The sequence below is a fragment of the Oncorhynchus kisutch genome, linkage group LG18 (genome assembly GCF_002021735.2).
Source record: "Oncorhynchus kisutch isolate 150728-3 linkage group LG18, Okis_V2, whole genome shotgun sequence".
NCBI lineage: Eukaryota > Metazoa > Chordata > Actinopteri > Salmoniformes > Salmonidae > Oncorhynchus > Oncorhynchus kisutch.
Window position 1 is genome coordinate 17,178,287 of NC_034191.2, and position 16,868 is coordinate 17,195,154.

Below are 16,868 nucleotides of genomic sequence, written 5' to 3' on the forward strand. Positions count from 1 at the left end.
TCCAGGATGACTGGAAGTCTCCCGAGCCTCCTCAGTCCCTGTTATCGTATGTGTGATTTCCGGCGACGGCTGTATGCCGCTGGTGAAATGGCTAAAGAGAAGTTATCATCTTCACAGGAGAGGATGAAGGGCATATTTGATCGCCGAACTGAGCCTCGTCACTTTAGTCCGGGTGACCAGGTTCTTGCTCTGCTGCCAATTGTTGGTTCTCCTTTTCAAGCCAAGTTTCAAGGTCCATATACAGTGGTGCGCCAGTACACTGAGCAAATTGATCTAGTTGCCACTCCAGAACGGAGGAAAGCACACCAGCTGTGCCATGTAAATCTGTTAAAACCCTATTATGCACGTTCCTCTGAGACTGAAGGATGGTATTCTACAGAGGACGGTAAAACCCGTTCTTTTGGCTGATACCGTTGTTTCCTTGGGTTCTTGTCGTGCTAGATCTGTGCATGAGGAGGAAGATGTTCCTGGTCCTGACGATTGTATATTGTAGGGTAGATTGAAAAATTCAGAAACACTGGATATTTTAGACAGTCTTCTCACTCACCTACCTGTTGATGGGTGGAAAGAGATGGTTGGTCTGATTCAGAGATTTCCAGGTTTGTTTTCTGATACACCTACACGTACAAACTTAATAGAGCATGATATTGACATTGGAGATGCTGACCCCATTCGTCAGCGGTTCTATAGAGTTTCTTCAGAGAAACTACGTTGTCTGGATGCTGAGGTCAAGTACATGCTGGAGAGTAAGATAGCAGAGCCTTCTTTCTCCAGTTGGGCTTCTCCCTGTATCTTGGTCAGTAAACCGGATGGAACAAAACGATTTTGTACGTAAGGTAAACAGTGTCACAAAGCCAGATTCATTTCCTCTTCCTCGGATGGAGGACTGTGTTGATCAAGTCGGTGCAGCTAAGTTTGTGAGCAAATTTGACCTGTTAAAAGGATATTGGCAGGTGTTGGGGAATAATCAGAATTGGTTGGTAACATAGGTAAGATGTTTTATATTCATCATATGTTTAAGTTACTACTTATCAGAATGTTATTTTTGTATAATACTGTGGCGGGGTTGCAGTATCTGTTCTATGTCAAGACTAAGTTGCTTGGGCCGGAGAGAGGGGAGAGGTCAAGCGTGTATCTCTTGGCTCCACAATGTCTGTGTGCCAGTCAGGGTGTCTCTGTGATCTTGTCAAGATAGGATGGATTTGATATATGCCTGTTGATATGGAGGATTGGTTTATGGTTCTGAGTTTGAGAAAAGAACATAGTTTAGTAGACAAAGCTGAACGATAAATTATGCCTATGCTGTCTGGATATGTGTGTCTTTTGCTATTAAAGGATCTCAGCTGCAATGTGTAAGGGACTCTCAAAGAATTCATTGATAGACACTGAATTGATCTGAGAGTCACAGGGTTGAGATAGAGCTCATATAATTAAAGATGGACTTTGATAACTAACTCTGACTTGTGTGTGGTTTGCTCTCATGATTTGGTAAATAGAGGACATTTCCACGACACAGGTGCCACTGACGACTAGGGCACGTGAAATCTCTGCCTTTACTACACCCTTTGGTCTGTACTCGTATTCGGTTATGAGTTTCGGTCTGCGTAATGCGCCTGCCACTTTTCCTCGACTTATGAACAGGGTTGTCACCGGTCTGACCGGGTGCGCTGTTTATTTGGACGATGTAGTGATATATGCAGATACTTGGGAAGAACATCTGTCCCGTATTCAAGCCTTGTTCGAACGTCTGGCTGCGGGTCGCCTCACAATCAATCTGGCTAAATGTGAGTTTGCTCAGGCGACCGTTACATACCTTGGAAAAGAGGTTGGGCAGGGTGAAGTGCGTCCTGTTCGGGCTAAAGTGGGGGCTATTGATGCTTTTCCACCACCAACTACTAAAAAGGAACTGATGCGTTTCTTGGGCATGATTGGTTATTACCGTAGTTTTTGTAATAACTTCTCTACTGTGGTCGCTCCCTTGACAGATATGCTGAAAGCTAAGGCTGTTTACATTTGGTCTACTCGTTTTCAATACGCTTTTGAAGATGCAAAGAGGTTGCTTACCTCAACTCCGGTGCTGGCTACTCCTCGGCGGATTTGTCATTTACCTTGCTGGTGGATGCTAGTCATGTGGGGGCAGGTGCAGTTTTGCTGCAAGCAGATGTGTCTGGGATTGAGGGGCCTGTTAGTTTCTTTTCCAAAAAGGAAGCGCTAGCACTCATTTGGTCGCTACAACACTTCGAAGTGTATGTCGGGTCGAGGGTAGTGCCCATTGTGGTCTACACCGACCATAACCCCCCTCACTTTAATTGAGGTCCATGATGTGTCCAAACCAGAGGATAATGAGATGGTGTTTATTTTTACAATCATTCCATCTCGGGTGACTGAAAAAGTGATTGCTGATGCGCTCTCTCGTACGCCTTGTTCCTAAATGTTTACATGACTGACCAATGTTTTGTAATGTCATGTTCTCTCTGTCCTGTCTGCTCCCTCCTGGTCTTGTTTTCTTCTTTCCTCTTAAATGTTGCTTCTTGTGCGAAGGTTGCTGAGATCTGTGGAGGAGGTTGGCTGGGAAAATTGTAAGGGTGAACACGTAACCCCTCATCAATTTGTGGCGCAGAAGCTGTGTCAATTTGGAACTCAGAGGGTGGTGGTTTTATGGGGGGGAATGTGACGACCCTCTCACTCTGCCGTATTCTCTTTGTTGTTTCCTTATTAGGATGTCGGTGGGTGGAGTTGGGAGGGTCGTCAGCTACATGGGAAACACCTGGGCCCGGTGTCTCCCAGGATAAATACACCACTTCCCCATTCATGGTGGAGACTCTCTCCATGCAGACACTTTGATAGTTTTTGTTGTGTGTCTTGGTGGTTTTTGGTTGTTTGCCTTAGCACCTTTCAAAACCCTGCATTATCACATTCTTGCATGCAAAACACTCACTTACACTACTGATTACACACACCATTGTATATTTTCCTTAGTTGCTTTAGTTAATAAATATATATTTTGTTACTCCTTATCTCCACGTAGTCTCCCTTTTGTTACGGGCTTTGAGCCGGTTCGTGACAAAGCGAAAAGCACCTTACCGCAATGCACATTAAACAAGTGAAAATGTGTACTCTGTGGCCCTTGATAACCAGAGTCAAACAACCCTAGTAGGGATCATCTAAGTTGGCTGTGAGCAGCAGCATTGCCCTCTAACTGTACTCTATAGAGATATAATGTGTGCAACACGTGCCATCGCAGGCTTTACACACAGAGAACTCGAACCCATATGTTTAATATAATATATATGAATATAATTCATCTGTGTTTCTAAGGAGAGAGGTGGACAAACTCTCTTTTTTTGGGCTCCCGAGTGGTGCAGCGGTCTAAGGCATGGCATCTCAGTGCTAGAGGTGTCACTACAGACCGTGGTTCAATTCCAGGCTGTATCCCAAACCAGCTGTGATTGGGAATCCCATAAGGCGGTGCACAATTGGCCCAGTGTTGTCCAGGTTAGGGTTTGGCTGGGGTAGGCCATCATTGTAAATAAGAATTTGTCCTTATTGACTTGCCTAGTTCATTAAAAAATAATATATATAATTATGAATCTAGGTGAATGTAACAAATTGAGTTTATAAATATAATCTGTGTAATGATGCTACTAAATTATTCAATGTCTCTTCTCCATAAATCATTCTAATTACATCACTATGAGTGCATGTTTTATTTACAAGCAGAAATATGTGCATGTGATTAAAATGGTAAGGGGCGGCATTCCCCCACGGATCCCATGCCTGGAGCTGGGAAATAGGGATGTACAGATGTAGGATCTTAATTTAATCACCCTGTTGCAGGAGAACATTCAGGATATTAAAAACGTTTAATGTATTTGAGGTGTAAAAATACTTCTGAAGTTTGTAATTTCCAATTTTGACATTTCCGACTTCAAGTTCCCTTACAAAAAATGTATCAAACCCAACAAACATTTCCACTAATTATAATCCACATAAATCACATTTCCTGTTGCTGCAGGATTATTTTCCTGCTGTAGCAAACTGGCTCAAATTATGAACCTACATCTGTACTCACTCATCCTTTCCTAATGCAGTTTAGTTTTAATTCCCAGGGGGATGGATACAATACATACATCTTAAAGGCGTTGTCAGACTACATCAAATCACATTTGTTGTGTCCCGCAGTTGTATAATTTTCTTCAATAATAACCCACTCCGTTGCTGATTCTGCAAACAAAGGCTGAAACAGATGGATAACCATCCACTTCATAGCACTCAAAAGCATATCAGAGTAAAGGGTATAGTTCAGTTTCAGATTAGAAAAGTGATGTGTGTAAGTTACTCTATAAATTATTGACATTGTCAGACCCACCAAAGCACTTATCAAGCTGTTTAAACAACATGTGCCGTGTAAATCTAAAACTCTAAACATAAGCCAGAGTAACCTACCGCTGGACCTTAGCAGAGAAATGACGGAACACACACACACACACGCAGGCACGCACTTACACACACTGAGTTACTGTAGAAATTATTGACATTGTCAGACCCACCAAAGCACTCAGCAAGCTGTTTAAACAGCATGCATCATGTGAATCTAAAACTCTAAACATAACCAGCCAGAGTAACCCACTGCCAGACCTTGACAGAGAGAGGAAGGAACACACACACACAAACCAGGTCTGAGACAACAGAACTTAAAAATGCTGTCATATGAGTTGTCAGTCAATATCATCAGATCATCGACTTACAAAGCACAAAAAAATCAAACACAGAAGACTGAAGCTGAGAAGAAACCCAATGACAACCCAGAGGGAGTCAATCACTCCTCCACCTCAGTCAGTCCTCCACCTCAGTCAGTCCTCCACCTCAATCAGTCCTCCACCTCAATCAGTCCTCCACCTCAATCACTCCTCCACCTCAGTCAGTCCTCCACCTCAGTCAGTCCTCCACCTCAATCAGTCCTCCACCTCAGTCAGTCCTCCACCTCAATCACTCCTCCACCTCAGTCAGTCCTCCACCTCAATCACTCCTCCACCTCAGTCAGTCCTCCACCTCAATCAGTCCTCCACCTCAGTCAGTCCTCCACCTCAATCACTCCTCCACCTCAGTCAGTCCTCCACCTCAGTCAGTCCTCCACCTCAGTCAGTCCTCCACCTCAATCAGTCCTCCACCTCAGTCAGTCCTCCACCTCAATCACTCCTCCACCTCAGTCAGTCCTCCACCTCAATCACTCCTCCACCTCAGTCAGTCCTCCACCTCAATCACTCCTCCACCTCAGTCAGTCCTCCACCTCAGTCAGTCCTCCAACTCAGTCAGTCCTCCACCTCAATCAGTCCTCCAACTCAATCACTCCTCCACCTCAGTCAGTCCTCCACCTCAGTCAGTCCTCCACCTCAATCAGTCCTCCAACTCAGTCAGTCCTCCACCTCAATCACTCCTCCACCTCAGTCAGTCCTCCACCTCAGTCAGTCCTCCACCTCAATCAGTCCTCCAACTCAGTCAGTCCTCCACCTCAGTCAGTCCTCCACCTCAATCAGTCCTCCACCTCAGTCAGTCCTCCAACTCAGTCAGTCCTCCACCTCAGTCAGTCCTCCACCTCAGTCAGTCCTCCACCTCAGTCAGTCCTCCACCTCAGTCAGTCCTCCACCTCAATCAGTCCTCCACCTCAATCACTCCTCCACCTCAGTCAGTCCTCCACCTCAATCAGTCCTCCACCTCAATCACTCCTCCACCTCAATCACTCCTCCACCTCAGTCAGTCCTCCACCTCAATCAGTCCTCCACCTCAGTCAGTCCTCCAACTCAGTCAGTCGTCCACCTCAGTCAGTCGTCCACCTCAGTCAGTCCTCCACCTCAGTCAGTCCTCCAACTCAGTCAGTCCTCGACCTCAGTCAGTCCTCCAACTCAGTCAGTCCTCCACCTCAGTCAGTCCTCCACCTCAGTCAGTCCTCCATCTCAATCAATCCTCCACCTCAATCAGTCCTTCACCTCAGTCACTTCTCCACCTCAAGTCAGTCTTTTGCCTCAGTCAGTCCTCCACATCAGTCAGTCCTCCGTCTCATTCAGTTCTCCTCCTCAGTCAGTTTTTCACCATAGTTAGTATTTCACCTCTGATTTGACAGTGAAGAAAGTGGAATAGTTTCTGAGTGAATTAAAGGAATTTTGATTCACCAATTTTGATTTAACTAGGCAAGTCAGTTAAGAACAAATATTTTTTTACAATGACGGCCTACCCTGCCAAACCTGGGCCAATTGTGCGCCACCCTATGGAACTCCCAACTTGGATTTGAACCAAGGACTGTAGTGACGCCTCTTACACTGAGATGCAGTGCCTCAGCTGAGCTCAGCTTAGATGTCAAAGGTTGAAGGTCAAAGACAGGGCATTGAGATTTTAGATAGGAAGTCCATAATCAAGTACATTTCCTCTTGCTTATTTCCCTGTGTACCTGCAACACTGTATACCTAGATGTACACTTTGGAACTCATTCTAAAACTGATTGCAGCCTTGCAAAAGAGAAATGTCAAATAAATTAGCATGACAAAGCTAAATAACCTAAGGAAAGAGAGAGAGACGAGGACAGAGAACAGTTGAGATAGACAGAAACAAATTGAGAGGGGAACAGACATACAGACAGAAAACATTTGAGAGAGAGAGAGAGGGGGAGAGACACAAACAGAACACATTTGAGAGAGAGAGAGAGAGGGACAGACGCAAACAGAAAACATTTGAGAGAGAGGGACAGAGGGAAAAGGTCTCTAGTGACTCTAAGCTTTTAATCTGAGAATGGGAAAACAACAGGCCTATCTGGTTTCCACTGCATCAATGTATTATTATTAAACACACACACACACACACACACACACACACACACACACACACACACACACACACCTGTTGTTGGGAGGTATGGAGTGACATCGTAATGCAAAACTGTACGCCCCATATTTCCCTCACACTTACAAAGCATAGTGATCCAAGCTGTCATTCTGTACTAAAGCAAGGCAATGTGACATTCCCACATGCAAAAATACTGTAGTACACTATGACATAAATACTGTAGTACACTGTGACATAAATACTGTAGTACACTATGACATAAATACTGTAGTACACTATGACATAAATACTGTAGTACACTATGACATAAATACTGTAGTACACTATGACATAAATACTGTAGTACACTATGACATAAATACTGTAGTACACTATGACATAAATACTGTAGTACACTATGACATAAATACTGTAGTACACTATGACATAAATACTGTAGTACACTATGACATAAATACTGTAGTACACTATGACATAAATACTGTAGTACACTATGACATAAATACTGTAGTACACTATGACATAAATACTGTAGTACACTATGACATAAATACTGTAGTACACTATGACATAAATACTGTAGTACACTATGACATAAATACTGTAGTACACTATGACATAAATACTGTAGTACACTATGACATAAATACTGTAGTACACTATGACATAAATACTGTAGTACACTATGACATAAATACTGTAGTACACTATGACATAAATACTGTAGTACACTATGACATAAATACTGTAGTACACTATGACATAAATACTGTAGTACACTATGACATAAATACTGTAGTACACTATGACATAAATACTGTAGTACACTATGACATAAATACTGTAGTACACTATGACATAAATACTGTAGTACACTATGACATAAATACTGTAGTACACTATGACATAAATACTGTAGTACACTATGACATAAATACTGTAGTACACTATGACATAAATACTGTAGTACACTATGACATAAATACTGTAGTACACTATGACATAAATACTGTAGTACACTATGACATAAATACTGTAGTACACTATGACATAAATACTGTAGTACACTATGACATAAATACTGTAGTACACTATGACATAAATACTGTAGTACACTATGACATAAATACTGTAGTACACTATGACATAAATACTGTAGTACACTATGACATAAATACTGTAGTACACTATGACATAAATACTGTAGTACACTATGACATAAATACTGTAGTACACTATGACATAAATACTGTAGTACACTATGACATAAATACTGTAGTACACTATGACATAAATACTGTAGTACACTATGACATAAATACTGTAGTACACTATGACATAAATACTGTAGTACACTATGACATAAATACTGTAGTACACTATGACATAAATACTGTAGTACACTATGACATAAATACTGTAGTACACTATGACATAAATACTGTAGTACACTATGACATAAATACTGTAGCATTACCATGTTTATATAATAAAGTATTCACTGTAGTGTTTGAGGACTTTACTGTAGTATTTACTTTATTGTTTTTACGGATATGACTGTAGAATACTGTAGTATTTACAGTTGATCAATACAGTAGTATAAATACTGTAGTATTACTATAGTTTAAAAAAGCTATAGTGTATACAATAGTAATTACTGTAATGTTTTTGCGGACATTACCGTACTGTTTTTGTTTTATTATCTTCAGCATAGAAGTGGGGGCTTTCTCCTTGAGGAAACCTCTGGACAAATATTAAAAAAGCACAATTTCCATAACTTGTAGGTAGGTAATTCTGGAGTCTTTTCTATAACCTGTAGGGAACAGTCTATACTTGGCATGTAGGTTTCTCACTCATGGGAGGCACAAACTTGGATATGGGAAATGGGAATGACTGGGATATGTTAAATACTTTAGTATTACTATAGTTTCAAAAACAAGTGTTTTTTTTGTATTCTACAACTGTGGAAAAGCCCAATCGTTGATTGACAATCTTCTACACACGGCCTTGCGCTCCCTCTCCTGGTTTCACAGACTTGAGTTATAAGCGCACCATTCCACCTGATGCAAGCCTGCATCTGTCAGCAGCTCAACTTTTGTTCTTGTGTTGTGTACAACAGTGTGAGTAAGTGCCAAAAGACCACATGCTTGCTATACAACGCTATGCCTAAATAATTGACAGTTTGCATGGATCTCCTGGACTTAGCCTTTTCCTTCTAACCCGAGGAAGTACATCTGTTGTTATATGCAAGTTAAGCCAAGTTAAGCAATTCTAGTGTCCCACAACTTATAGTAATCAATATAGTTATCACGGTCGTCATAAAGAGGAGACCAAGGAGCAGCGTGGTAAGTGTACATACTTCTTTAATTAAAGAAAGAACACTGAACAAACTTAACAAAACATCAAAATGAACCATGAAGCTAATATGAGAAGTGCAGAACAGGCAACTTAACATAGAATAAGAACCCACAAAAACCCAAGGAATATGGATACCTAAATATGGTCCCCAATCAGAGACAATGATAAACAGCTGCCTCTGATTGAGAACCAATTCAGGCAACAATAGACATATAAACACCTAGACATACAAAAACCCCTAGACATACAAAACCCCATAGACAATTAAAAAACTAACAAACCACTCTCATCACACCCTGACCTAACCAAAATACTAAAGAAAACAAAGATAACTAAGTACCCCCCGGCCGGACGGACACCTAGCCTTATATGGGAGGGTCTGGGTGGGCATCTAACGTCGGTGGCGGCTCTGGGTCTGGTCGCCGCCCCCCTTCTTTATACCCCTCCGCCTTTGTAGCACTGACCCGTGGATCATCGCCTGAGGCTCTGGACTGCGGATCATCGGCGGAAATCCCGGGCTGGGGATCATCGCTGGAGACCCCGGGCTGGGGACTGTCGCGGGAAACCCCGGGCTGGGGACCGTTGCTGCGTGGATCATCGCTGGAGGCTCCGGGCTGGGGATCATCGTTGGAGGCCCCGGACTGGGGTCTGTTGCTGGAGGCCCCGGAATGGGGATCGTCGCTGGAGGCCCCGGACTGGGGATCGTCGATGGAGGCCCCGGACTGTGGCCCGTCACTGGAGGCCCCGGACTGGGGATCGTCGCTGGAGGCTCCGGACTGTGGCCCGTCGCTGGAGGTTCCGGACTGTGGCCCGTCGTTGGAGGATCCGGACTGTGGCCTGTCGCCGGACGCTCTGGACTGGGTACTATCGCCGGACGCTCTGGACTGGGTACTATCGCCGGACGCTCTGGACTGCCGAGGCGCACTGTAGGCCTGGTGCGTGGTGCTGGCACTGGTGGTACCGGGCTGGGGAAACGCACCTCAGGGCGAGTGCGAGGAGCAGGAACAGGGCTAATAGAGCGCACCGGGTTAGAATAGCGCACTGGAGACACTTCGTTATTCGACAAGTGTCTTTAGATATTTTTGTCAGATGTTACTATGGAATACTGAAGTATAATTACAAGCATTTCATAAGTGTCAAAGGCTTTTATTTACAAATACATAAAGTTGATACAAATAGTCAATATTTGCAGTGTTGACCCTTCTTGTTCAAGACCTCTGCAATCTGCTCTGGCATGCTGTCAATTAACTTCTGGGCCACATCCTGACTGATGGCAGCCCATTCTTGCATAATCAATGCTTGGAGTTTGTCAGAATTTGAGGAGTTTTGTTTGTCCACCCGCCTCTTGAGGATTGACCACAAGTTCTTAATGGGATTAAGGTCTGGGGAGTTTCCTGGCCATGGACCCAAAATATCGATCATTTGTTCCCCGAGCCACTTAGTTATCACTTTTGCCTTATGGCAAGGTGCTCCATCATGCTGGAAAAGTCATTGTTCGTCACCAAACTGTTCCTGGATGGTTGGGAGAAGTTGCTTTCGAAGGATGTGTTGGTACCATTCTTTATTCATGGATGTGTTCTTAGGCAAAATTGTGAGTGAGCCCACTCCCTTGGCTGAGAAGCAACCCCACACATGAATGTTCTCAGGATGCTTTACTGTTGGCATGACACAGGACTGATGGTAGCGCTCACCTTGTCTTCTCCAGACAAGCTTTTTTCTGGATGCCCCAAACAATCGGAAAGGGGATTCATCAGAGAAAATGACTTTACCCCAGTCCTCAGCAGTCCAATCCCTGTACCTTTTGCAGAATATCAGTCTGTCCCTGATGTTTTTCCTGGAGACAAGTGGCTTCTTTGCTGTCCTTCTTAACACCAGGCCATCCTCCAAAAGTCTTCGCTTCACTTTGCGTACAGATGTACTCACACCTGCCTGCTGCCATTCCTGAGCAAGCTCTGTACTGGTGGTGCCCCGATCCCGCAGCTGAATCAACTTTAGGAGACGGTCCTGGCGCATGCTGGACTTTCTTGGGCGCCCTGAAGCCTTCTTCACAACAATTGAACCACTCTCCTTGAAGTTCTTGATGATCCGATAAATGGTTGATTTAGGTGCAATCTTACTGGCAGCAATATCCTTGCCTGTGAAGCCCTTTTTGTGCAAAGCAATGATGACGGCACGTGTTTCCTTGCAGGTAACCATGTTTGACAGAGGAAGAACAATGATTCCCAAGCACCACCCTCCTTTTGAAGCTACTGGAGGACCGGAGTTGGGAAACACTGCTTTAGAGCAGGGGTACCCAACTCTTACCCTACGAGGTCCGGAGCCTGCTGGTTTTCTGTTCTAAATCAGTCCCTGATTAGAGGGGGTAAATTTAAAAAATGCAGTGGAACTGGTTTCGAGGTCCACAGTTGAGTTTAAGGGCTTTAGGGCAATAAGTGACGCTTGCATGTAATTCTGCAATCATACCTGTTTACCTTGCAAACAAGTTACTTTGCAAACCTTTTACAGTTAATCAAGTTTAGTCCATTCTGTGACATCATAGACAAACCTTTTCCATTGCATTAAAGATGATATTAGTCTTTGTTTGATCAATAACCTTTTTTATTTTCAGCATTGATTTAAAAAACAAAAAAGCAGTTAAAAAAGAACTAATTCTGTAGTCAATTGCTGCAGTTAGATTAGACATATTTCAATACTACCTAAAATCATTGAAAAGAAACAGAAACCAGAGGATTTGAAACAAAAAAGAAAAAACCCCGGGATGTAATTTAAAGCAGGTTTAGTGCATTTAATACCGTGCAAGTTCTAACTAGTCTATTGAAAGGCTTTTTATGTTTTAAAGCAAAGGTTAATGAAATAAAATAATACTTTAGGCGAAAGGCCAACAGAGGAGGAGAAATTAGGTTAAATTACTGATTTATCATGGTCTCTTATTGTCCACATTCATATCGAATAAAAACAAGAAACTCAAAGGAAGGTGGTCAGGATTGCAATTCAATATCTACAAAATCAGCATTTTAACAACCCAGCAATCTATGTACACTGTACAAAGATTTTAACACAAACTTACATCTTTTACAAAAAAATCTTGCCCGACTGGATCAGGTATATTATTTTACAATAGAACTCAAAGTCCAATAGAACTCAAAGTCCAATAGAACTCAAAGTCCAATAGAACTCAAAGTCCAATAGAACTCCAAGTCTAATACAACTCCAAGTCTAATACAACTCCAAGTCCAATACAACTCCAAGTCTAATACAACTCCAAGTCCAATACAACTCCAAGTCCAATAGAACTCCAAGTCCAATACAACTCCAAGTCCAATAGAACTCCAAGTCCAATACAACTCCAAGTCCAATAGAACTCCAAGTCCAATACAACTCCAAGTCCAATAGAACTCCAAGTCCAATAGAACTCCAAGTCCAATATGACACTCATCTGTATTGTTATCTGTCCTTCTGTCCTGGAGCGATAGAGATGTGTTTAGAATAAGCCATTGTTAGTGACCGTTGTTTATATAATTTTTTTAAGCGGACATAACCAAAATGGGAACACAGCAACTGACAAGACCCATGGTGCAACGGTGCCTGGCCGCTGTGACAGCCGTTGTGATGGGATGCTACATTATTATATTATTTTCCCAGAATGCATTTGCATTGTGCACGGGCCCTACTCCTCATCCACCAGTCAATATATTGCTGTTATGGCTTTGGGAAATACTGGAGTGACTCTATGAAACCTGCTCAGTGTAAAACAACATGGGACAGAAGGAGAACAAGGAAGGGAAAGAAAATAAATTGTGTTGCATGCTCGGAAATATAATAGATCAAGAAAACTCTATGTGAATTGCCATTTTTTTCAAATCTATTTCAAAATCAGGGACTTTAGTGAAAAGAAAATGACTAACATAAAAATTCCTCATTGCTTATTATGCTAATTTAACTGGGCCAGAATGACATATCATGATAATGTCATTTGGAGGATTTCAATAATATAGCACGTTTCATGTAATAACCATCAAAACCAAACATCTAAAGATACTAGTGCAAAACAATAATCATATAACAACATCATTCAAGCAAAATTACTTGGCAGAAAAGAAGATCGGCAGGATAGCAGTTTAGCATGTGGTGGGACAGAAGGATGGCTAAACTCTCATGGCGTCACAGGAATGATTTCAGGGGTGGACGTTTGGACTAGGGGTAATAATAAACATATTTCACATCAATCCAAATGGCGTTCTTAGAATGGATAATCACACAAAAAATCTTCCATTTCATTTTCACAAATTCTGTACAGGCTATGCATGAGCAGTGAGGGGTTGTGTGTACCCCCCCCCCCCCCCCCCCCCCCACCATGCATCCTGGGGAGAAGTCCTTGTTGGGCCTCTGTGGGTAGGCAGGTATAGTGAGAGGAGGGACAGGGAAGCTGTGTGCAGCTAAAAACAATCACATCTGTCTGAGCAGAAAGAGGAGGCCATATCAGTGCTGACCGTTCAAATACAATATTGTCTTCTTTTCTTTTTACCAAACCTTCGTCATCTTTTCTTGATTCACCAGCTCATCCATTTTCTCTGCACTAGCTCATCCATTTTCTCTGCAGTAGCTCATCCATTTTCTCTGCACTAGCTCATCCATTTTCTCTGCACTAGCTCATCCATTTTCTCTGCACTAGCTCATCCATTTTCTCTGCACTAGCTCATCCATTTTCTCTGCACTAGCTCATCCATTTTCTCTGCACTAGCTCATCCATTTTCTCTGCACTAGCTCATCCATTTTCTCTGCACTAGCTCAACCATTTTCTCTGCACTAGCTCATCCATTTTCTCTGCACTAGCTCATCCATTTTCTCTGCACTAGCTCATCCATTTTCTCTGCACTAGCTCATCCATTTTCTCTGCACTAGCTCATCCATTTTCTCTGCACTAGCTCATCCATTTTCTCTGCACTAGCTCATCCATTTTCTCTGCACTAGCTCATCCATTGTCTCTGCACTAGCTCATCCATTTTCTCTGCACTAGCTCATCCATTTTCTCTGCACTAGCTCATCCATTTTCCCTGCACTAGCTCATCCATTTTCTCTGCACTAGCTCATCCATTTTCTCTGCACTTGTCTCTTAAAAGTTTGTATTTTTTTGAAAAACTTAATCTTTCTTTTTCACATTCTCACCCTGTTTTTATACGTACTCAACATATCTGGTAGGCTCTCTGTTCCTCGCTATGGAAGAGGATAACACTCATCTGATCTTGACACGGGCCACTGCTAGCGGTAGTGGCTATGATGATGGCCAGCTGTAGGTACTAATGTGTCAAAACACATTGCTTTCCATTGCATGCGGCTTGGTATTAGCTCATGGGTAGTGGCTAAAGGGTCATGAATAAGTGTAGTGGCTTGGAATGAAGAAAAGTGGTTTAAGGATAAAGCCTGCAATGGGTGAAGTGGTTTGAGGTTAGTGTTTGCAATGGCAGTGGTTGAAGGGTTAAGTTGGTACTGTTTTGATGACGTAGCCACTATCTAGCAGCGTGTCCATTAAACACCAATCATTCCCCTCTGAGTGACTACCTCCATCTTTCATTACTCAGTCCAGAGGAACCTGCACAGCTCGACACAGCGTCCACTTCCTACTCCAGCAGCCTCTGTCCTGCACTCATGCCCACCCGTCCCCTTGCCACTCTCCTTGACCCCACGGTGGGGCCCAGTCAGACCTCAGTCTGTTGCTGCATCTCTACGGTGTGTGTCCCACCCCGGTGGAGCTCATCCATACTGTCCAAGTCACTACCGCCCGCCTCTGAGTCGTCAAAACCATAGGGGGCCGACAAGTCCGAGGCCGATGATGCGTTCACTGACAACCTCCTATTCAGCGACACATTATCATCCATGTCCCCGCCTCCCGACATGATCGCCCCACCCACAAAAGTGCTGAACTCCTCTCCTCCCGGCCCGCCTTGCCCCGCCTCCCCCAGGGGCAGCTGGTGTGGGGGCAGGTATTGGCTGGGGTGGAAGTGTGGGCGGGGGGACCTGTGGCGTCCGGTGCTGCCACTAACACTCCCACTCAGGGTGCTCTCCTTGGAGGCGGGCTGGTTGGCGGGCAGGGTGTCGTAGGGGTGCTCCTGGTACTCCTCCAGGGGAGTGGGGAGGGGAGGAGGGAGCTGGTCCTGGGTCAGGAACTCTTCCTCATGAGGAGGTGGGAAATCACTGTCGATGTCGTAGCCCCCGAGGTAGTAGTCTGAATCCAGTTCCCGGGCGCTGCCCCCCAGGCGAGAGCTGCCCCCCAGGCGGGAGGCTGAGGCAACCATGTCTCCGTGGCCTGCCAGGCCGCTGGCCTCGTAACTGGGCACCTCCTCGATGTCGGGCAGCCGTGAGTTGGGCATCCAGTCAGACGTGTCCCAGTGATATGCTGGAGGAGGGAGGGACAGAGTTAGATTACATTTAGTAGACTCAATCTCTGCCAACATGCCTGATGGACATCTGGCATGTTATTGGACAACTACAGTCTGTCTGCGGAGGTCCATCGGGCATGTTAGTGGACAACTACAGTCTGTCTGCAGAGGTCCATTGGGCATGTTAGTGGACAACTACAGTCTGTCTGCAGAGGTCCATCGGGTATGTTTGTAGATAACAAAAACACAGTTAGACGTCAACCACAGCACGGGGAACATCCTGTACAGTGAACATGTTAGCTGTGTTTTGAAGATCTCACAACATGCAGGAGGGAGGCCTGGGAACATCAGGACAGGGGTCACAGATCAAAAGGTCAAAGCATGTCAGGGTTCAGGAGGAGTCAGGGTGGCACAGGGTGGCACTTCGGAACAGCCGAGCCATGGTGAAAGATCAGAGGCTACTGACCGATGGGATCATTCAACGTAAACAAACACATCACAGCTTGACATACTTTTGCATGTTAACCAGAGAATGTTTCACAAAGCATTCAACTGTAAAACTCAAAACAATAACAAAGAACGGAAAGACAGACAGACAGACAGACAGACAGACAGACAGACAGACAGACAGACAGACAGACAGACAGACACAGACAGACAGACAGACAGACAGACAGTACATGCATCAAAGGAAATGACAAAACAAAAGTGAGAAGCAGTAAAAAGTAAAAAACTAATCTCAAAGCAACGTCAGCGAGGACAAACTCATTTAAAGCAGTAACAACAAAACAACAGGCTCGGAGGTGGGATGCAAATGCAATGCAGCAGGAGGATCAAACATCACACGTCACAGGAGGATCAAACATCACACGTCACAGGAGGATCAAACATCACACGTCACAGGAGGATCAAACATCACACGTCACAGGAGGATCAAACATCACACGTCACAGGAGGATCAAACATCACACGTCACAGGAGGATCAAACATCACACGTCACAGGAGGATCAAACATCACACGTCACAGGAGGATCAAACATCACAGGTCACAGGAGGATCAAACATCACACGTCACAGGAGGATCAAACATCACACGTCACATGAGGCTCAAACATCACACGTCACAGGAGGCTCAAACATCACACGTCACAGGAGGATCAAACATCACACGTCACAGGAGGATCAAACATCACACGTCACAGGAGGATCAAACATCACACGTCACAGGAGGATCACACGTCACAGGAGGATCAAACATCACACGTCACAGGAGGATCAAACATCACACGTCACAG

At 44.0% G+C, this 16,868-nt stretch overlaps 1 protein-coding gene across 1 annotated transcript in view; it reads right to left on the reverse strand.

Moving 5' to 3' along the window:
• Window positions 1-11,585: 11,585 nt before the first annotated feature.
• LOC109909474 (protocadherin Fat 3-like) overlaps window positions 11,586-16,868 on the reverse strand; it is a 335,512-nt gene continuing 330,229 nt past the window's right edge. Inside the window, 1 exon segment of the mRNA XM_031796332.1 lies at window positions 11,586-15,589. Within this exon segment, the coding sequence (XP_031652192.1) occupies window positions 14,892-15,589 (698 nt within the window). The 3' untranslated portion in view covers window positions 11,586-14,891.